This window comes from Alligator mississippiensis, chromosome 2, assembly GCF_030867095.1.
Source record: "Alligator mississippiensis isolate rAllMis1 chromosome 2, rAllMis1, whole genome shotgun sequence".
NCBI classification, from domain to species: domain Eukaryota; kingdom Metazoa; phylum Chordata; order Crocodylia; family Alligatoridae; genus Alligator; species Alligator mississippiensis.
In genome coordinates, this window is record NC_081825.1 from 130343142 (window position 1) to 130365112 (window position 21971).

The window sequence follows — 21971 nt, forward strand, 5'->3', positions numbered from 1 at the left end:
GATTACAAAACTTTAGGGTTGCTCTATCTTACAAATCTGGCCATGCTTCCCATATACCAGTTCCAAATAATTGTAGAGAAGCAAACCTCTACTCCAGCCCTTCACTCACTACCCCTCCTTAGCTCTGATAAATGATTTCCCTTCCCTGTCATACTTACACATTGGGTTTTCTTCCTTCTCTGTCTCTGAAGTGGTGTGAAATCTATGGATACCTTAATTTTTACCATTCTCCTTCTTCCATGACCAGGTCTACCCTTGCACCAATGATAAAGAATGTGAAGTTGGGAGATACTGCCATAGTCCTCATCAAGCTACTTCTGCCTGTTTGATCTGCAGGAGGAAAAAGAAACGTTGCCACAGAGATGGCATGTGCTGCCCTGGGAACCGCTGTAATAATGGTACCTGAGCTATGATTCTTATTTTTCTTTAATAATGACTCATTTAATAGCATGAATCAAGGATATATGGAAACTAAGAAATATTTCTGTTTGAGTGACTAATTTTTTCTGCAAGCCAGTAAGAAATCTCTCAAAAACTGATATAATCAGACAGGACTTGTATGATTGAGTCATATGCCTTTTCCTTTGTACTAAGATGTTCCATGCTTAGCTCTCCTAATAAGAAGTACATGAGCTGATTCCTAAAATTGAACAGGCAATGGCATGTCTAATTTGTAAGCATAAGTATTGTGACTCCATGCTCAAATTGTACTTTCATGTGAAAAATAGAGGTTGTATACATAACTAACCATGTAGCAATATCATCAGGCCTTTAGAGTAAAATGAGATTGATCAGATTTATGACTGCTTTATTAATACACTGTTGAGATAGTTTGCACTCTTCTAGCATCAAACAGAGTAGGGAAGTGCCTAATGACTTTTTTAATGACTGAATTTTCTTTAATTACTGTATTTACTCAAATCCATGATTAGTTTTTTTGCCCAAACAGCATTAGGAAAAATAGCCTCATCTTGGATTTAAGTATCAGCCCAGGGCAGGTGACAGCTCAGCTCTGGCTTTAACCCTAGGCTTGGGGCTGAAACCAGAGCTGAGCTGCTTCCTGGTACAGGCTGGAATGGCTTTTCTGCCAGGGGAGGGGGTTCAAAGCTGGGGGGGGAACATAGGAGAGATTGCAGGGTAGGGGCAGGAACCTGCAGACTTCCCCTTTTCCCCTTCCCCCCATGCCTGTGCCCATGCCCATGCCTGACCCTTCACCCCTGCTTCACCCTCTAACACTGGCCCCTTCCCCCCCCCACCTTTAAGTCCTTGGTCTTTTGAGAACAACACATGGTACCAAGAGTGGGGTATGAGAAAGATAGAAAAATGGAGCATCTCAGAATTCCAGAGGAGTTAAAGCTGTCTAGCAATTCAGCAGAAAACTGGAAGAAATTTAAGCAGAGCTTCACCATATATATGACAGTCAGTGGAGTTACAGAGAAGGAAGGTTCATTCAAGGTAGCTATTTTTTAAATATAGGAGGCACAGAAGATTTCTCTCTTTATACTAGCCTACAACTGTCAGAAACAGCACAGAAAAGCTATGGCACAGTAGTAAAAAAGTTTGAGGAATATTGTATACCTAAACAAAATGAAACCTTTGAATGGTACAATTTCTACATGAGACAGCAGAAAGAATGAGAGACAATAGAGGAGTCTGTCAAAGATCCCAGACTGCTGAGCCAGATGTGCAACTTTGGAGAACTAAAAGAGTCCATGATCAGAGACCAAATAGTATTAGATGTAAGGGATACAAGCCTCAGGAAAAGACTGCTGGAGGATCCTGAGCTTAATTTGGAAAAGGCAGTTAGAATGTGCCAAGTGGCTGAGATACCAAATGCCAGGCTGCAGAAGCTAGAGAAAAAAAAACAGAACAAGTTGAACTAGACAGGATTACAAGACTGCAAAAACCTAAGGCAACATACAAATGATACAGAAAAGAGGACTTCACTATGAAGCAGGCAAGTGGAGGCCAAAGAGAATTGCTTGAAGAAACAATGGTCAGCTGCAGATGCTGTGGGGGTTAGCACAAACCCATGCAATGCACTGCAGTTGGTAAGCACTGCAACAAATGCAAAAGATTCAATCACTTTACAAGAGTTTGCAGAAAGGAGTAGGATACATCACATCAGGAACAGCAGGTGCATGCTCTACGCAATGAGGAAGAGGAAGAATTCCTCATTGGCACAATGCAAGAAGAAGTTCATTCTTCCGAGTGTTGGACAATCACCCTAGACACCAATGAACTAATGGTAACTTTTAAATTAGATACAGGGGCACATGTCAATGTAATTCCAGAATACATTATTCAAAAAATGATAACTAAACCTGTGTACTATGAGAATAAGACAGTGAAACTTAGAGCATATAATGGGAACATGATTGCAACCAAGGGTGTTTGTTCACTGCATGTTAGACATATGGGTAATATAGTAAAAGTTCAGTTTGTAACAGTCCCAGGAAAGTTGGTACCAATTATTCGGTTGCAAATGTGTAAAACTCTAGGTTTGATTACGAGAATGTATGCCACTGAGGGACTAGAAAGTAAGAACATAGAAGAAGAGTTTTATGATGTGTTTCAAGGCATAGGGAAACTGTCAACTGAGTACAAGATAGGATTAAGAGAACCAAAAACTCTGAACATACATGCTCCAAGAGATTTTTCCTTTGTATTAAGGGAGAAACTGAAAAAGGAATTAGATAGATTAGTTAACATGAGCATAATAGAAAAAGTAGAACAACCAACTGCTTGGGTTCATTCACTGATCATAACAGGAAAAAAAGATGGATCCTTGAAATTGTGTATGGATCCTAAGCAAATGAACAGGTACATCAAAAAGGAGCATTTTCCCATTTCCACCAGGGAAGAGGTTTTTGGCAATGTGGCAGCAGCTAAATTAGGGGTGGGCAATTATTTTGGGTGGAGGATTGCTTACCGAGTTTTGGCAAGCTTTCGAGAGCTGCGTAATTAGCCTTGCCTCTGGACAGGTGCCCCGCTCCCTGGTCACCACCTTGGGACTGGAAGTCCCGCTCCTAACCTCTGATCTTTGCCATAGGAAGTCCCTCTCTTTGCCCCTAGAAGTACTCCTTTTGGAAAGAGGGTTTGATATCTCAACTGGGGGGAAAAAACAAATTGTATACTAAAAATCAAACACCCATAATAATATATTTTCATTTAATTATAAATATGTATTTTTGTCCTGACTTGTGTGTATTTGTGCTGTACATGTAGAAGTGATTGCATGATAGCTCAAAATGCAGTCTTACTCTGGGATACTGTGTGGGGTGTGCAGGGCTGTCAGGGGGTATGGGTGGGTTGGTGTGGGGTTTGTGGGTGTGTGTGTGTGAATGTGGGTGGGTGGGTATGGGGGGTTTGTGGGGATGTGTGGGGAGAAGGGTGTGCAGGAGGGGTTTGAGGGTTTGCAGGAAGGTTCAAGGCTTGCCCATCCAAGCTGAATGGCAGCAGCAGTGGCAGCAGCAGCTGGACAGAAACTGCTGCTTGGTGTGGGGAAAAGCTGTCCCTCCCCCTCACCACCACTGGGCTGTTTTTGGTGTGGCTGCCCAGAGCCTGCGCTGCACTGGGCTGCCCTGTGGCTCCTTCACTCCCATCTTTGAGCTGCCCTGCAGCTGCTTCACACTGTCACCACTGCGGCACTGTCCAGTCAAGAGGCAGCAATGATGGAGTCATAGGACAGCTCAGCACAGCGTGGGCTCTGGGCAGCTGCACCAAAAACTGCCCCATGGTGGCAAGGGCATGGGGCCACTTTCCCCCATGCTGAGCAGCAGTAAACCCAGAGCTGGTGCTGGGGTCCAGGCTTAGCAGTGGTGGCACAGGAGAGAAACTGCTGCTCTGCTGCTCAGTGTGGGGGAAAAGTACCACCCCCCCCTCCCGTTGCCAGCACTTCCTAGTGCAGCTGCTCAGAGCCTGCATGGGGCTGCCCTGCATCTGCTCTGCATTGCCACTGCTGCTCTGCAGGGCAGCCTAGAGGTGGGAGTGACACAGTAGAGATGTAGGGAAACCCTGCATGGGCTTCAGGCGGCTGCACCAGGAAGTGCCAGTGAGGAGGAGGGAGAGGGACCACTTTCTCCCCATGCTGAGCAGCAGTTTGTCCTATGCTGTCTCTGCTCAGCTCAGACGGGTGAGCACAGGGCATGCAGGGTTCAGGCTGCATGTGCTGGTTCCAGCTTGTACCATGGGGCTGGGGCAGGGGGCACTGGGAGTGAGCAGGTGTGCAGGAGCACAATGACAGCTGCGTGGGAGCACAGGGTCCATGCTGGTGTCCCGGGGCCAGCACTGGCAGGGCACAGAGCAGGATAGCAGGAGCGTGGAGTCCCAGCCATCAGGGACTCTATAGAGCTAGGGCAGCCCAGCCCATCTCCATAGACCCCTGCCAGCCCACACCCCACTCTCCTGCCATCCCACTGCTAGGCAGGGGCTTCCAGTTGGGGGGGGGGGGGAATGGCTGGGCAGGCCTTGCTGCTGCTGGGTTCTGCCATGGCTTCCCTTGGGTCCTACTGCCCCATCTCCTTTCATCTTTGACAGGCAGCCAGGGACAGTTACATATTAATTTTCTAAACTTTTTAGGGGCCCTGCAGGCCACACAGTATGGCCTGTTGGGCTAGATCTGGCCCATGGGCCACATTTTGCCCATCCCTGAGCTAAATATTTCTCCACTCTGGATGCTTCTTCTGGGTTTTGCCAAGTTCCCCTAGAAAAGAATAGCACTAGATTATGTACCTTCAAGACACCCTTTGGAAGGTATTGCTTTTGTAGGCTTCCTTTTGGACCGTATTTTGCATCTGAAGTATTTCACTGAAAGGTGCAACATGTTTTTGAAAGTTTTGATGGAACTATGGTTTATATTGATGATGTATTAATTTGGGGAAATATGATGGAAGAACATGACTTGAGGCTAAGAAATGCACTAGAAAGAAGTCAAAGAGCAGGTTTGAAACTGATCAAATAAAAATGCAAATTCAGGGTCACAGAAATAACATATCTGGGAGAAAAACTTTCTGAGAAAGGGGTACAAATTGATCCTGCAAGGGTTAAAGGCATTACAAACATGCCACCACCTACAAATAAGGAAGGAATGCAAAGATTACTAGAAATCATCAATTTTGTAGGGAAATATCTACCTAAATTAGCAGAGCAGACCAAACACCTTAGATCACTTCTACAAAAGAATGCTCAGTGGATATGGGAACATGAACATGAAGGAAAAAATAATGAGAGCTCCGGTACTAAAATAACATGATCCTAAAAGACCCATTAAATTATCAACAGATAATTCTAAAGAAGGTAATGGAGCAGCTTTGCTTCAAAAACAGGGGGATAGTTGGAGACCAGTAGCACATGTAACTAGGGCACTCTCTAAGTCAGAGTGCCTATATGCAAAAATTGAGAAAAAAAGTTTAGCTGTGGTATATGGCTGTAAGATATTTCATATATTCATCTATGGGAAGCTTGTGATAGCTGAAATTGATCACAAAACTTTGGTAACTATAGCAAAGAAAAGGTTATTAGACATGCCACCCAGATTACAGAGCCTTTTCTTGCAACTGCAAATGTATGATCGAGACATACAACACACACCAGGAAAACATCTATTGCAGATAAAACATTTATTACAGATGAACATTTATGGCAGATACGTTATCTGGAGCATATGACACAATGAGAAATGACAGAATTCCAGACTCAGACATAATACATGTTAATCTAATTTAAAAAGTGATTTCTATCACAGATAAAATGTGGGCACTAATTGCAGAAGCTAGTACTCAGGGCACCACACTGCAAAAAGTGATAGCAGCTATTTGTGCTGGTTGGCCTAGAAAACATATACCTAGCCCCTACTTTCAGTTTAAGGAAGAGCTGTCAATACTGGATGGCATTTTGTTCAAATGCTCATGACTTATTGTTCCAGCAGTGCTAAGGAAAGACATGTTAAAAAGAATACATGAGAGGCATCTAGGCATTGAAAAATGTAAAAGGAGTGCAAGGGGTGCTCTGTATTGGCCCAACATAAATAATGACATACAAGATGCTGTAAAGGGTTGTACAATGTGCCAAAAGTACAGATCAAAGCAAAGAAAAGAGTCCATGATGATAATGGAGGAGCCTGTTGTTCCATGGTATCAAGTAGGCATTGACTTATTCATGCATGCAGGAAAAAATATGTTTTAGTTGGATTATTATTCTCACTACCATGACATTTCATTGCTCAAAAGCACAACAGCAATTCATGTCATAACTCTCATCAAATCATTTTTTGCTAGAGATGGGATTCCACAAATTAGGAGAACAGACAATGGGTCTTAATGCAATTGTCTTGATTTTAAAGAGTTTGCAAATAAATATGGATTCCATCACAACACTTCAAGTCCTAAATACCCACAATCCAATGGTCTGGTGGAAAATGCAGTACAAATAGTGAAGAAAATGTTGAAAAAAGCTACAGATTCACACACCAATGTTTACCTGTCACTTTTAAATTACAGGGCAACACTCACGAAACATTGATTGTCCTCAGCAGAAATGCTGTTTCACAGGAAACTCAAAATCAGGCTGCCAAATTTTGTGTATGATGCTCAGCAGAATGAAAGCAAGATGTGAAAACATTTAAAAATTTCAACAAACTCAAACAAAAATGGTATTATGACAGAGGTTTCAGGGAGTTACCACAACTGCACAACAAAGATATGGTGCTTATTTCACATGGACAAATGTGGAAACAAAAAAGCACTAGTTTCCCAACAAGTAGCTCCAAGATCCTATAATGTAGTCACACCAGAAGGACAGGTGTTAAGAAGGAATAGACTACACTTGTAGCTCATAAAGGGGAGAAAATAAGCTGCATTACAAGATTCACCAAAGGAAACAGAGCTAACAACAAAGCAACAAGAAATGACCGGGGAGATTGAAAATGGCAAAGTAGACACATTTGAACAAGGAAACCAAACAAGACCTGAACCAATAAGTAGGGACCTACAAAATTCATGGTGGAAATGGGGTGCACTGTGGTTCCCTTAATTTTGTAGGCTCTCTCACACACCCCTTCCCACCATTGATTGGTGGAGGGTCCATGCTTGCGGCTTGCTCATGATCAGTGAGGAGGTGAATACTGCAGCTTTAAATAAGGCACCATTTTTGCCTCCTGCCACTGATTGGCTGAGAGGCCCTGGACAGACCTGCTGTTTGCTGCTGACTGGCAGGGAGGCAAATATGGTGTCATGTTTAAAACCCTGGTTTTAGCTACCCTGCTGATCAGGAGGGAGTGGTGGGGGTCTTCACGAATCAGCGGCAAGGTGAGGGAGACAAGTGGCAAGGTGTGCACAGGGGAACATGCAAGATTAAAGGAGCTGCTGCATACTCTTACTTCCATAGTGAATCCAGTAGGTCCCTACCGATAAGGATTAAGAATGCAGAGAATCTGAGAAGATCATTTAGAGCTAAAAAGCCAACACAAAGACTAATAGAGACCTGTTAAAATGTGCTTTAACAATGGGTTGAACTAAATTTCCAATGTTAGTATTACACGGGGATATGTTACATGTAAAGGGGGAAGATGTGTGGATACCTTTAAGAATGTTATGTATAAATTGTTATATTTGCCCAGGAAGGGGGGTAGGGAAACACAGGGAACAGTAGATCAGCAGGCTAAGAAGGCTGTCTGCATAAACAAGCTTTATTGTTCTATAAGTTTAACTCCTTGGTCTTTTGAAAACAACACGCACCCAACAGCATCAGGCACTATCTGTGGACTTGGTTTGGGCTTCTGCCACACTGGGTGGTGGCAGCAGTATCAGCTGTGGATGCTGTAGGCAGGTGCAGGAGCCCAGACAGAATCTGCAGGCACATCCACAGCTGACCTGCCACCTTCCCCTCTTAGTGGAAGCTCCAGCAGCATCAGCCATGGACCCAGGCAGGATCTGCTGCTGCCATGCCAGGCATCTCCCTCTTGTTGGCTACAAATGTCCAACTCGGGATCCTTACAATTCTAGTTTATTAGGCGGATTGAAACACTGTAATCATAAACCTTGGGGCTGGTCCACACACACACATGCACACATGCACACACATACACACACACAGTAGCAGGCTACAGAGTCAGGTATACCTATCCTACAAGCGCTGGAGTCTGTCGTTGAGGCTTCTTTCAGTGTGGTGTTATCTTCCAGAAGGGGGTCGCCGGCTGGTCCTTCTGGCTGGACAGGTCTGGTCGAGTTGGAGATCAAGAGAGCGCCACTGAGGGTCACTTTTCACTGCCTTTTATCTGTCCCTGGCAGACTTTGGTGACTCCCCAGTTTTCTGGTTTGCCCAATCCAGGGGTCATTGACCCTCGTGGGACTTCCCCCCCCTCGGTGGCTACTGGACAGCATCTGTCAGCCCCAGGGGTCGTCCACATGTACGTGCAGGTTTGGGAGTCCATTGATGAATTTAGAATAGGGCTCTGGGAGTGGTCGATCTGGAGATATTCAGCCCAAAAGTTGGTCTCTGGTGTTGATTAAGTCAGGCCAGGGCTTCTAGCCCTTGATCAGTGAGGTATAGAGATTTCCCGGTTGTTACACAGTCTTCTATTGAGTTCAGCTTCCAGGTGATAATTGCTGCCTGCTTCCATGTTACACATTCAATCACTGATTCACTCATTCTTTCAGAGGCCAGCCTGATACAGGGAAGAGCAGTTTGATTCCTGCCTTTGTTAACAATGTTACAATGTATAACTTACTAAAACACATTTAGTTGAAAGTTGAAAGGTGAGGAGTATAAAATATAAGCTACAAATGCCATGGCACACAAATAGATAAAAATACCAAACTACAAGGGGAGATACAAAATGCACACATACAAATTTTAAAATACAATTCCTTATCTTAAAGTGAAAGAGAGAGGAAGGAAGAAAAGGTAGAAAAAGAGAAACATATCCAAAGAGGGGAGAGCAAATGCAGGCAAGAGGAAAAGGGGGCTTTCTGCTACATTAGAGGAAAAGGGGGCTTTCTGCTACATTATTCCCCCCCTTGACATCGGCCTTACACAAGGGTGATGTCACTATATTGTTTGAACACCATTGTTCAGCTATATAGACAGGAGGTGTGTCATCTTCAGCTGGTTTGAAGTTAAAACAAAACTTAGGCAGTTAAAAGATATTGACAGAGAAAAGCCTTGGAGGGTGGGAGAGAGAAAATAACATAACGAGGTTGATTTGAACAGTTATAATGGTATAGTTGTCTCTTTGCTTATTAAAATATGACTTTGAATGCAGTTTTTTGTTTTTTTTTACACACATTTTATTATACTGATATTCTAAATAGCATTTAAATCCTTAAGAGAAGTACAGAGAAAAAACAAAAGCAAAAAAACCCAAAAAACCAAAGTACACATGACCCTTAATAAATATCCTTTTGCTAACCAAGTGGAATATAAAACCTTTTGAGAATTGCTGCCCTTGTTTCAAATATCAGAACAACTTTCCAGTCCAACCGGACAGAATTGTTCTGGTCTGGGATCCACAGACAGGTCCAATTTTTAGATGAGGTATTACCAATTACCCTTATTATATCTTTATGATATCATATCTATTTAAACTGACAACTTAAAACGAACCAAACAAACAAACATAAAACATATAACAAGACAACACAAACAGACAAGACAATTTTTGCCATGGCTGTGATGAGGAAGATGCTGCTGATAGTAGTGAGGCCTCATGGTTTGTCAGTCACCTTTGACTATACTGTGGTTTCTGCAAAAGAAATCAAACACACACACCTGCCAAGGAAATCTCCTTGCAGTGGCTGATTATTCATATTTACAAAGTGCAATGCTGACATGTGCAGTGGCAGTGCACACAGCATTTTCCATTTTTTTTTTTGGGGGGTACTTTTCTTTTATAGTGAAAAAGTGGAGCAGTTACCTACAGGAGGGTGGCCGTCACAAGTCAAAGACTTCTCTGGCCTTTTCCTGCCTCAACATCGAGGTGGGCACTGATCAGCCCTTCTGATGCGTATTTTCCAACGGCTCAGAGCTGTTCCTTCCTGCTAGCCAAGAAGGGTGGCCGGCAGGGTTAAGAGATTGTTCCTCGAGGGTTAGGTGGTTGGTGGCTCTTTTTTTTTTTTTTTCTTTTCTTCAAGCTGGGTTACTGGGATGCTCTCCTCATGACACAAAGAATCCTATTAACAAGGCTAGATTCAGGGTTAGATCTATTTTGCCCCCTTAAACAGTTTCTTGGGACACATGTACCCATTTTCCTGATTTAGGTCCCATTTCCTCCCATATACATTTAGTGCAGCTCCGGTGTTCAGGAGTGCACTGGTATACCCTTGAGTTCCCACCGTAACAGGTATTTGGGGTCTCCCTCCTGGATCCCAAATGAGGGTCCCCAATTTCTCCCATGAGCCAGGGCTTTGCTCAGGGGTCCCATTACAGGGGCTCCATCAGTGCTCTTCGGAGACCGGGGCTGAGGCTGCTACCCTGTTAGAAAGGGGAGGTGCTGCTCCTTCCCCAGTCAGCTCTGCCATTCTGATAAGCAGCTCGGCTACAAGCTTTCCATGCCATCTCCCTTTTGGTTCCCCATGCTGCATTAAAAACTTCCAAACTGCTGACCGAATCCCATTTTCCCCCTCTCTTTCCTTTGATACCCTGGGGTTAACCCAGTGTGGGCTGGGGCAATAATTTGGACCCCCAACCCCCCTATCAGGTTTGGGGTAGGCACTTTCATTAGAATAGGTAACCATATAATCTGGTGTGTCATTAAGCTTTTCTTTGAACTGGGTGGCTGCAATCGCCCCCCCCCTTGACGTCCAATTAACCTCTCTGCATACTGAGCCCGGGCTAGGACTTCTCCCAGCACATATCTCCCAGTCTCTCGGAGCGGCCCCATCAGTCCAATTACGGGCTGATGCATCCCCTCCTGTACCTCCTTCCAAAACCCAGGAGGGTAATCTATACTTCTTATGTCTGAAGTCCTTTTGTTCTCCTTGTCTAGGGGCAGAACCGTCCCTGACAACAATCCCAGCATAACACACCAGATCACATAGTCTCTAACAGGTTCCCCAGGTGTCTGGTGGCTAGCCCCAAACTGTCCCTTAAATGTCTTTCTTCCCAAACTGATCCCCAAACCCACTATGCTCTGGGAATATTGTCTCCCCCAAAGCTGTCCTCCTGATTCATAGCTGCCTGAATCTCTGGGGTGGCACAAGCCCTTAGTAAGCGGTGCCATTCCCGGACACTCAGAGTTTCACACTCCACTACATTCAGGGATTTCTGCAACCACTGTCCCAAATTCCTAATGTTAGCAGATCCCAGGGTTTTGCCCAGGGCTGCTAGATCAGCTCCGCTGAGGGGGACTGTTACCTGTGTGGTTTCTGTGGGTTTTCCCTGAGCATCCCGAGTGACTGAGGTCTGCGTGATTGCGCTCACCTCAGGCACCAGGGTCCTTTCCTGATCAGACTTAGGGTCTTCAGGAGAGGGCTCCCCTGCATCCTCTGGATCTCCCCATATCTCCCCACCCCAAATCTCTCCTGGATTGAAGGGGATGTCTGGATCCCTGGCTTGGTCTCCCCGGATGACAGCTGCTACTTGCAGGCTGCGCTCCTGGAGTTCCTTTTTTAAACAGTTAATGGTATTTAGACAGGGGCCATGGTTGACCTTGGCTCCCTTCTCAGCTTGGTCTTTAGCCATTATTTTTACCAATTTTTGCAAGGCTTCTCGGCTAGCCTTTTCTTGGTCCAATAATTCCAATTTTTGGGCACTGTCTTGATTTATTTTTCTCAATTGCTCATTTTCATTTTCCAGATTTCGAGACAACCCCTTTAGAGTCTGATTACTAGTTTCCAACTGAATACATCTATCTTTTAGAATTTGGATTAGCTCCTCCTTTTCCTCAATTTCAGAGGCTCGCTGAGCTTTTTCCTCAACTGCTGTTTTTACAGCATGCCACAGCAGCCAGACCAAGGCACTGTGTTGCCTTTGAACTGAGGGTTTTTCACAAAGGCAAAATCTTTCAAATTGAGATTCAATGTCCCCTATGGAAAAGCCTGGGATGCACACATCCTCCCTCCATGGGCTGGGTCCACCCTTCAGAATCTCCCTATGGAGAGGGGGAATTTCCTCCCTCCGTGCCCACTTATCTTCTTGGCCTCCTGCTCCAACCTTAGGGGCTTTTTTCCTAAACAAAGACATTTTCCTCAACATGCCTCAAGCCTCTCAGTTTCCTTGAGTCCTCACGCTCCTAACCAACTCTGCCCCTGCAGTTCTATAACCAAATCCCTTCCTTGAGATATGCTCACCCCCTTGGGTGACAACTAAATCCAGACCCCTCCTTGAGTCTGCCCACCCCCTTGGGTGAGTCTAAATCCTAATCCACCCCCTTGGGTGACAACTAAATCCAGACCCTCCTTGAGTTTGCCCAGCCCCTTGGGTGACTATTGCCCACCCACCTCCGTGGACGTGGGTTCTATCTGGAGACACAGTCTCCCCAATTACCAATCCGCTAATAATCCTAGAATAATACCTGCGTTCTCCACCAAATAATGTTGGCTACAAATGTCCAACTCGGGATCCTTAAAATTCTAGTTTATTAGGCAGATTGAAACACTGTAATCATAAACCTTGGGGCTGGTCCACACACACACATGCACACATGCACACACATACACACACACAGTAGCAGGCTACAGAGTCAGGTATACCTATCCTACAAGCACTGGAGTCTGTCGTTGAGGCTTCTTTCAGTGTGGTGTTATCTTCCAGAAGGGGGTCGCCGGCTGGTCCTTCTGGCTGGACAGGTCTGGTCGAGTTGGAGATCAAGAGAGCGCCACTGAGGGTCACTTTTCACTGCCTTTTATCTGTCCCTGGCAGACTTTGGTGACTCCCCAATTTTCTGGTTTGCCCAATCCAGGGGTCATTGACCCTCGTGGGACTTCCCCCCCCTTGGTGGCTACTGGACAGCATCTGTCAGCCCCAGGGGTTGTCCGCATGTACGTGCAGGTTTGGGAGTCCGTTGATGAATTTAGAATAGGGCTCTGGGAGTGGTCGATCTGGAGATATTCAGCCCAAAAGTTGGTCTCTGGTGTTGATTAAGTCAGGCCAGGGCTTCTAGCCCTTGATCAGTGAGGTATAGAGATTTCCCGGTTGTTACACAGTCTTCTATTGAGTTCAGCTTCCAGGTGATAATTGCTGCCTGCTTCCATGTTACACATTCAATCACTGATTCACTCATTCTTTCAGAGGCCAGCCTGATACAGGGAAGAGCAGTTTGATTCCTGCCTTTGTTAACAATGTTACAATGTATAACTTACTAAAACACATTTAGTTGAAAGTTGAAAGGTGAGGAGTATAAAATATAAGCTACAAATGCCATGGCACACAAATAGATAAAAATACCAAACTACAAGGGGAGATACAAAATGCACACATACAAATTTTAAAATACAATTCCTTATCTTAAAGTGAAAGAGAGAGGAAGGAAGAAAAGGTAGAAAAAGAGAAACATATCCAAAGAGGGGAGAGCAAATGCAGGCAAGAGGAAAAGGGGGCTTTCTGCTACATTAGAGGAAAAGGGGGCTTTCTGCTACACTCTCTATCTCTTCTTTTCTCTCAGTCTCCCTCCCAACCCTTCCCTCCTTTTCCACCTCCCGCTCCCTCCAGAACCTTGCTGAAATTGTAGTTTTCCAGGAGCCCCAAAACTCAGCTGTGGATCTATATGGAAGTCCATGTCTGTGTCCACAGCTGAGCGTCAGGGCTCCTGGCAAACTACAGCTTCAGCCACGTTCTGGAGAGAGGGTGGGGGAGAAGAGAGAGAGAAAGGGGAGAGAGAGAAGGGGATACAGAGAAGAGACAGAGGAGAGAGAAAGAAGAGAAGAGAGAGAGGAGAGAGATAAGAGAAGACAGAAAAAGAGATGGAAAAAGGAAAGGAGAGGAGAGAGAGAGAGAGAGAAGACAGAGTGAAGATAGACAGAGAAGGGGCAGAGAAAGGAGAGGAGAAGAGAAGAGGAGATGGACAGACAGTAAGAGACAGAGAGACAGACAGACAAAGATGGATGTGGCCCTTGACAGGTCTCCAAAACTCATTAATTGTCCCTCCAGCTGAAATAATTGCCCACCCCCGCTGTAGACTCAGCCCCAGGATTTGTCATTTGTCTCTAGCAGGTCTGAGAGCAATCACTGGGATGAGCACAAAGTTGCCTCACAGGCAGAATTTCCAATCAGGAACACGTCAACATGCTCAGGTGGATGGGGCATTTCAGCCCTATCTTCCACATGCAGAGAAGGCTACATTAAGGCAAACCCCCATCTCTAAAGCCTCTGACTTTTCTTTCTCCTTCTCACAGGTATTTGCATACCAGTTACGGAAAGCATCCTAACTCCTCACATCCCTGCTCTGGAAGGGCCACACAACAAGAAAAATGGCCATTATTCTAGCAAGGACTTTGAATGGCAGAATCTGGGAAGGCCGCAGTCTAAGCTTTCACACCTAAAAGGTAAGATTTTGTTTGTAGCTGAGGAAGTGGGCAGTCTGACTTCTTTTAATGGTCTTGCAACAGAAATGCATGCTTTTGTGGTCATAGTGCTCAATGAGATTTCTTCCTTCTCAGACATGAGAATAGGCCATACTGATCACCTCCTTGAACTTTTCTAACTATTGTAATTCCTCCCTTGCCTTGATTTTTATGGCCTTCAAATACCTCTAGATGAGCATCATATCCCTTCTTTCTTAGTTGCCATTGAACTAAACTCCACTGAAGCTGTTTTTCAGTTTTTCTCAGGCACTGAAATACCTTGGTTGTTTTTTAGGACATGAAGGGGACCCCTGCTTACGCTCATCTGACTGCATTGAGGGGCACTGCTGTGCTCGCCATTTCTGGACCAAAATTTGCAAACCTGTGTTACAGCAGGGGGAGGTATGCACCAAGCAACGCAAGAAGGGCTCCCACAGCCTGGAGATTTTCCAGCGATGTGACTGTGATAAAGGGCTCTCTTGCAAAGTATGGAAAGATGCCACCTCTTCTTCTAAATCAAGACTTCACGTGTGTCAGAATATCTGAACGAGGATTGGGAAAATATTACTAACAGACTGTGAATCTGTGTATTTAATGCATTACAGCCTGGTGGGAAATGAAGATTGTAAATAAAAACAGAATGGCTAAAGTAACAATTGTGGTAGGAATAGAAATCACCCCAAACTGCACTTGTTTTGAGTTGGTGGTAAATGTGATAGCAGCTGGAGTTTTCCATTGTGCAACTTTTTTTGTGTAAATAATGACGACAGTTTGTGGGAAATGCTATTATACAAGCACAATGGAAATTATTGACATTTGCAATGCTGCATGGTCCCATGCCTTTTGAAGGGTTCCTAACACACCAACTCAGTGTTAGGAATGGGGTAAGTGTCCTCCACGGTAATGACTGCTAAATAAATTTTATGCATATTCCAACAGAAACCAGTGATTTACAGAAAGACTTGTCTGTCAACTCATTATGGGCTACTAAAATCATAGCGATAAGCTGCAGCTGTAAGAGATGATAATAATAGTTACTGTGAATGTCCATACACCTTGCTGTTCAGGGCTGTCTTCTGACAGAAGGAAAGTACTCCTACAGGGCAAGAGTGCTGGATTTTGCAGGCTCCTGTGCAAATGGCAAAATCTCATCATGTAGGATTTCAAGGCAGCACAAGAAGTGGCAGTTCCTCTAATCAGAGGCATTTAAACAGGGTTTTGTTTAATATATATATGCCTATCTATATAAACTGAAATGCTTTATTCAGTTCATCTTCATTTACCATAATTAGTCATTTGTATTTGTCTTGGTTTACTGCTAGCATACTTTGGGCTGAACACTTAAAGCATATATATATACTTGACGAGTCCAGAGTAATATGAGTTCATTTTCTCATTAGTCTTAGTAAATATTATTTTTCTTGCCAGAATTCTTACATTATGGATAAATTCATAAAGCTGGTCATTTTTTTCCATCTTTTTTTTTTTGGAAAGTTACAAGCATCTGTGTGTGGAGAGTTATAGCAAACTTTGCTTTTCAAGCTCTGTTGCAATGAATTGCAAAAACATTTTTGTAATGATAATAGATTTTTCCAGCACCTGCTGTTATTTGACTGGATTGCTACTAAGTCAAAGTTTTTATGCTATACTAGTAGAAATAAGTTTTTATCATAAGTCTGTTTCATCTTTGGTTTGGAGATGCTAGAATGGATTTCCTTTGTATGGACAGCAAAAGCAACAACAACAAAAAAGAGTTGGCTTTTGCAAGTATTTCATCAGCTCTCCATCATAAAGGTATATTGACACGTGACATGCTGAGAACCATCATGGGATTTGACACAACAACTGAGACTGAAACAAGAACAAATTCTGGTCGAATGCACGCTATGGGTTTGAATACTGGCACAACTAAAGGAATCATACTGATTGTGTTGGCTAAAGGAATCTGCTGACTTCTCTACTGTGTTCATGAACTAGCTAAAAGATATCCTCAACCCTCTGATGTTTAATCATTTCACCTCCTCTTGTGTTACTCATATATTTGCAAGAGCGATAATGTAAGTAAACATAACTAAAGATTGGGGTTCCTATTTCAGAATCTGATTATATAATTAACCTACTGAAATGTCTATTTCTACATTTTGTAAAGCAATGTCTCTCTGCTTTTGTTAATGTTTCATTCAATTTGGGTACACCAGTAGGTAGTTGAATCATAAAACCAACTTTGGGATTTGTTTCTATCTTTAAGGTACCTTTCTGCTCCCCTTTATATCTCTACATTGGTGGTTAATTTAAAAATAGTGGTTCATTTACTCCTGACACAGGGTGGTGTCAATTTAACACTTTTTAAGTGACATTAAAATGCAGGCAGATGCACTTTGAGCAATTGAGCACATTAAGTACCCTCCTGATGTTGCAAAGTTGTTCGTTTTCAGGCAAGGTCTATCTCCTAACAGCACTAACTTTAGTAGGTCACTGTATTCCAAGGATTTGCAACCGTTGCAAGTGAACCTGTGACACCACCCTAACATATATTCACTTTAATACATTACAACATTCCAGTGATTGGCAACCATTGCAAGTGCACTTGTAACAAGGCCTTTACCAGAGATCAAATCTGAATTACACTTCCTGTACCGCTGATAAGGACTTAAACTCCAACATATATCAGATTAAGAAAATTGATTTATTAGGATATTTTAAAATTTTCCAGTCAATATTTTTATTGATCTTAAAGGAATTGTCTCTAGAGAAAGATTCTTGTATTCCCCCAAAAGTGAAGGTCTGATTCTGCTCTCACTGCCACTAGTTCTACATTTTATATATTTACTTCTCTGCACTGCAAGAGAAAACAGAAATTAGGCCAGAAAATTACATAATTTGGACCTAGATTCAAAATATAGAGGTACAATTCTTTGACCATTACTTAGATTGAAGCATCGCATACACAAAAATAGTCTTATTGATGACTATGGTGAGGCTACTGGAATGTATAAGTGTTATTACTCAGTGTCAGTAAGTGATTGTAGTATTGGGTGCCAGCGCTGGTTTTTACATGTTTCCATTTACCCCTCACAATTTTACTATTTGGAATAATTTATTTACCGGAAATGTTTAATAAGATGTATTTTCTAATAGAAATATTTCTTACATAAGGCTTTGTAGCAGAATATATTTGCAGCCTATTGACTTTGTAATTTAGAAAAAAAATGTATAATAAGATTAAGTATATTAAATATCATGGTTTTTCCCCAAATATTCTATCCATGTTCCTTGCCGGCTGTTTAAGAGTAGGTTTTTTTAAAGAGAGATGCATTGAGACACGTGCTCAGCATTGCAAACCCTGAATATTTGAAAATCATGAGTTAGGTTCCCACAGATTATAAGGCTGATTTAAAAAAAAAATCAAAATAAAGCTTTTAAAGTAAGACGTCTGAGGATTTTGGCCTTCTAGTTTTTGAGTTTTAAGGTGCATTTGGTTCAGGGTTTCAAGCTTTTTTGGCAAGCACAAGGTGTAAGGCCATCATTTTTTTTTAAATTAAACCTGGAGTTTTCATGCAACCTCTTGATTCCAGCAGCTGGAAACAAACCTCTAAATATAATAACACTTGGAAACAGTTTTTTCTGTATCGTCTGATACCTAAGTCAATAAAAGTTTTGCTTTTCACTTTAATGCACAGATCTAAACCTCCCATATTTAGCTGATCATGAAATAAACATCAGGCTTCTACTTTTGAATTCATTGAATATTTATTTTTACATTCGGTGAAATTTATACTAGTTAGTCTCTCAAATATCTTTGGTGTCATTTACTATAAAACTAATTTATATATGAACTGTGTAACTTTTCTACATGTATATCAAATTGAGAATAAAACAAAAGACCAGACACTCAGTATACATTGACCTGTGAAGCAAGACAATGCAGATGATAAATAGCCAGGCTATATTGTCCTCAAAGTGCATCACACTAATATTAGTTACATCACGTAAATTCAGGTTATCAGATATGTAGTTACAAAAGTGTGAAAAGAAAGATAAGTACCTAACATAAAGAAACACTAACTATGACGCAGTGGAATATATTTCCACTTAAGTTTTACTAATAATCTGCTAAATGTTGGTCTTGGTGGAATCCATGCAGAGCTGGTATATCAAAGGCAGTACCTGTGAACATTTTTTTCAAGTTATGGGCAACTAGTCATTTCTACCGTGCCTACAGCTTTTTGAATTTGTCATTTGAAAGCATTTGTTTGAATGAATTTTTACATAAAAGTTTGTAGAATGCAATCATAATGGTATAAAACCAAGTGGTTTTGGTATCCTCATTTGCTATTTGTTGTTCATTATTTAGGCCCTAACCATTCTATTATTTAGAAAAATTCCTGTCTTAATTTTAAGTTGTGAGCACCTGCACCTCCCCTTATCCTTAGTGGGGATTTGGATTGCTCAGCACCTTTGAAAATAAAACTAATCCTGTAGTCAAGCAGCAGAAGTAGTTGACAGAGTCAAACACACACACACACACACACACACACACACACTACAAATAATGACTAGATTTTAGTCTTGCTTCTTTTGACCCTTTCAGTCCTCTTTGTTTTCTCCCTTCCTTCCTTGTACCTCATCACAACTGCATGGCCCACAAAATTGTTTCTTTCTGGTATTCAATATTCTTTGAGGAAAACCTGGAAAAGGAGATTTACTAGCAAAAAAAAAAAAAAAAAAGTCATTTTTCATCAATAGAAGAAGTTTCAGTTCATTACCAGGAAAAACTCATGAAACAGAAACTCCAAGCTATGTCCAAAGGTTGGCTGATCTGGGGAGACCTCTGCAATGAAGTGGCAGCAGACTTTTGCTGGCACACTATCAGACACTCCCTGCCACACACACACACCTCCAAATCGGAAGTACAGTATTGAAAACACACCAGGGTCATCCCAACTGCTTTCAAGCACCCTGGAGACTCAGATCTTGAGAGTGGCTACAGAAGCATGTTCGAGAGAGCCTCAGTAGTATATTTCAGGATTTGAAGAGTAGCTTTTGAATTGGGTGGGTAGTGTCTTCCTGGGGCATCCAGCTGGAACTTACCATAGGCATCATTTAGACATACTCTTTGATGCTTACAGATCTTCTGAATATAAGCACCTTGTCTATAGTACACAGTTGTGTCCCAGTATAGGTAAAATGGCACAATCCCAACCCCATTCCAGGCCACTGTGGATGCAGTTATATTGCTTAAAATCTTTATGGTGGTATAACTCCAGGCAGATATCATTTCAGCTATACTAGGGCTTTACTGTTAACACTATTTTGTATTAAAATATAAAGAAATTAAATAATCACACCTCTAATCAAAATAATTCTACTGGTAAAACCTTCTAGGGTGAGCAGGCTGAAGAGAAGCAGTGTTGTCTTTCTAAGTTTCCAGACAGACAGGCTGAAATAAAAGCTCCAAGAGAGACATGAACTGTCCTGTTTAATTCAGAGTGTGTTAATGCCAAAAAGCAAATGTCAGGATTTTAAATGCCAGTGTGAACTATTGTACTGATCTGATTAGCAGAACTGTTCGGTCGATGGACCTTCTTTATTGTAGTTTAATACAGTGATGGATACAAGACTGTATTTAAAAAGTCCATTGCTAAAAACAGCACCTCCAGATAAATGACGTGGCCTGTCTCCATACCTACCTTGGGTTTTTCATCAAGAGTTTTCCCTTCTTTCTATTAAAGGCCAGTTCCCCATGCTACTGAATAACAGCGCCTTGCCTTTCATTTTCCCTTTCCCATCTCAGTACTCTACCACTGTGCTGTATCACTACTCAAGACAGCACAGTAGAAGAAAGGCATACCAAGTGGCTGAAGGGAGGAGAGAAGCAAAGAGCTAACCAAGTGTGTGCGGTATGGAAGACGTAGGCTTTACAATTTAAACTCCCTGCCCCAAATCCTAAGATTAGGGGGAAGAGTGGGGAAGGGAGCTACTAATGTGATAACCCAATCTTACCTCCACTCCTCCATGGCATAGGGAAAGCTAAAAGGGCTGGTAGGACAGAAAGGGCACAATGAGCGTTAGGATGGGATTTGTAAAAACAAAGAGTTCCATCCCTGCAAAATTGCCACATAGGCTTTGCTCCATGCCAATGTGTACCATATATGCCTTCCCTCCTTAGCCAAACTCTAGTGTTTTCAGAGATTTTGGTTGTTGTCAAAACCCTTCAGAAATCCAGCGTGGGCCATGTAACCTAAGACCACAGCTCTCAGGTGACCTAGGATTCCCAGTCTACTTCCATCCACTGAAAGATAGCTGAGAGGGAAGGAAGAGAAGAAAGCAGGAGGTTTTTGCTGTGCTGCAGAATTCCCTCTGATCCCAGAGCTATTATTTTGAGTACCGCTGCTGTCACTGACTCTGATGGATCTGCAGCCTAAAACCGAGCTCACGGAATACTTGTTTGTTCTGGCAGTTTTTTGTTATTTTTGGAGCTGCTATTGTTATTGCACAAATGTCAATTACTTATTTACAAATGTCTGTTATGAATAAAGTCTGCTTTATATGGTACCAGCTTGCTGCCTGATTATTTAGAAATGGTTTGCTGCATGCCAGCTTCTCGAAGCAGAGGAATACTTCTTTTAGTGAAGGTGAACAAGTGAAGTTATGCTTTTTAAATAATTAAAACATATAAACATTTAAGCAGTATTAGCTATTGTAGGAATAGAGATATTGAGAAAAAAACCCCCAAACAAGCAGTTTGTTGTGATGTATTAATAAAATGCTTCTTGGCTTCCTGTGATCAGAGGCCTAACAAAGAATGCCTTGCCTTCAAAAGCTTATCTAACTTTATCCCAACTACATAGTTGGTCTAATAAAAGATATCGCCCTAATGCCTTTCTTCAAAAACATTATCATTTTGAGTGCAGCATAGGGCTAATTATTGGCAGTGCTGTACTTGGTCTAAAAACTACTTGCTTAAAGAATTTAAAAGTTAAAATTGTTCAAAATTTAGTATTGCAAACCATTACTACAGAAAAAATGGACCTTCTAAACTGGATAAAGATGCGTGCTCCCATAATAAGGGATTGAAAAGACAAGTCAAATTCATCTCTGCTTTAATGTCATTGAAGTTAAGAATTTAAATTAGTTTCATGCTTGTAGAGACCAAAGTGTAGCTATGCATGTATGTTCCTGCAGATTGTGTCTCTGTTGCAGGAATATCTGAGTTTTGGCCCCCTGTTGCCATGAAGTCCTGAGTGGCCACAGCATATATCATAAAGACAATCTTGACCTATGGATCTGTCAGATTATTTTTCATGCCTGTACAGCTCAGGACTTTTAATTCTGGCATAGTTGGAAGTAGGAGTGCCAAAATACTGTTCTCACAGTATTGCTAGCCTGAGAGGAAGTAGAATCTTAGAAAACTAATTCCCATTTGGGAGGCTGTTTTCATGAGATTTCCAGTTCAAAATTTGTACTAGGAAG

At 42.4% G+C, this 21971-nt stretch overlaps 1 protein-coding gene across 1 annotated transcript in view; it reads left to right on the plus strand.

The window, feature by feature from the left end:
• DKK2 (dickkopf WNT signaling pathway inhibitor 2) overlaps nucleotides 1–21053 on the plus strand; it is an 89503-nt gene extending 68450 nt beyond the window's left edge. Inside the window, exons 2-4 of the mRNA XM_019500124.2 lie at nucleotides 248–398; nucleotides 14331–14480; nucleotides 14794–21053. Coding sequence (XP_019355669.1) covers nucleotides 248–398; nucleotides 14331–14480; nucleotides 14794–15044 — 552 coding nt within the window. The 3' untranslated portion in view covers nucleotides 15045–21053. The remainder of the gene's footprint in view (nucleotides 1–247; nucleotides 399–14330; nucleotides 14481–14793) is intronic.
• The last annotated feature ends 918 nt before the right edge of the window (nucleotides 21054–21971 follow it).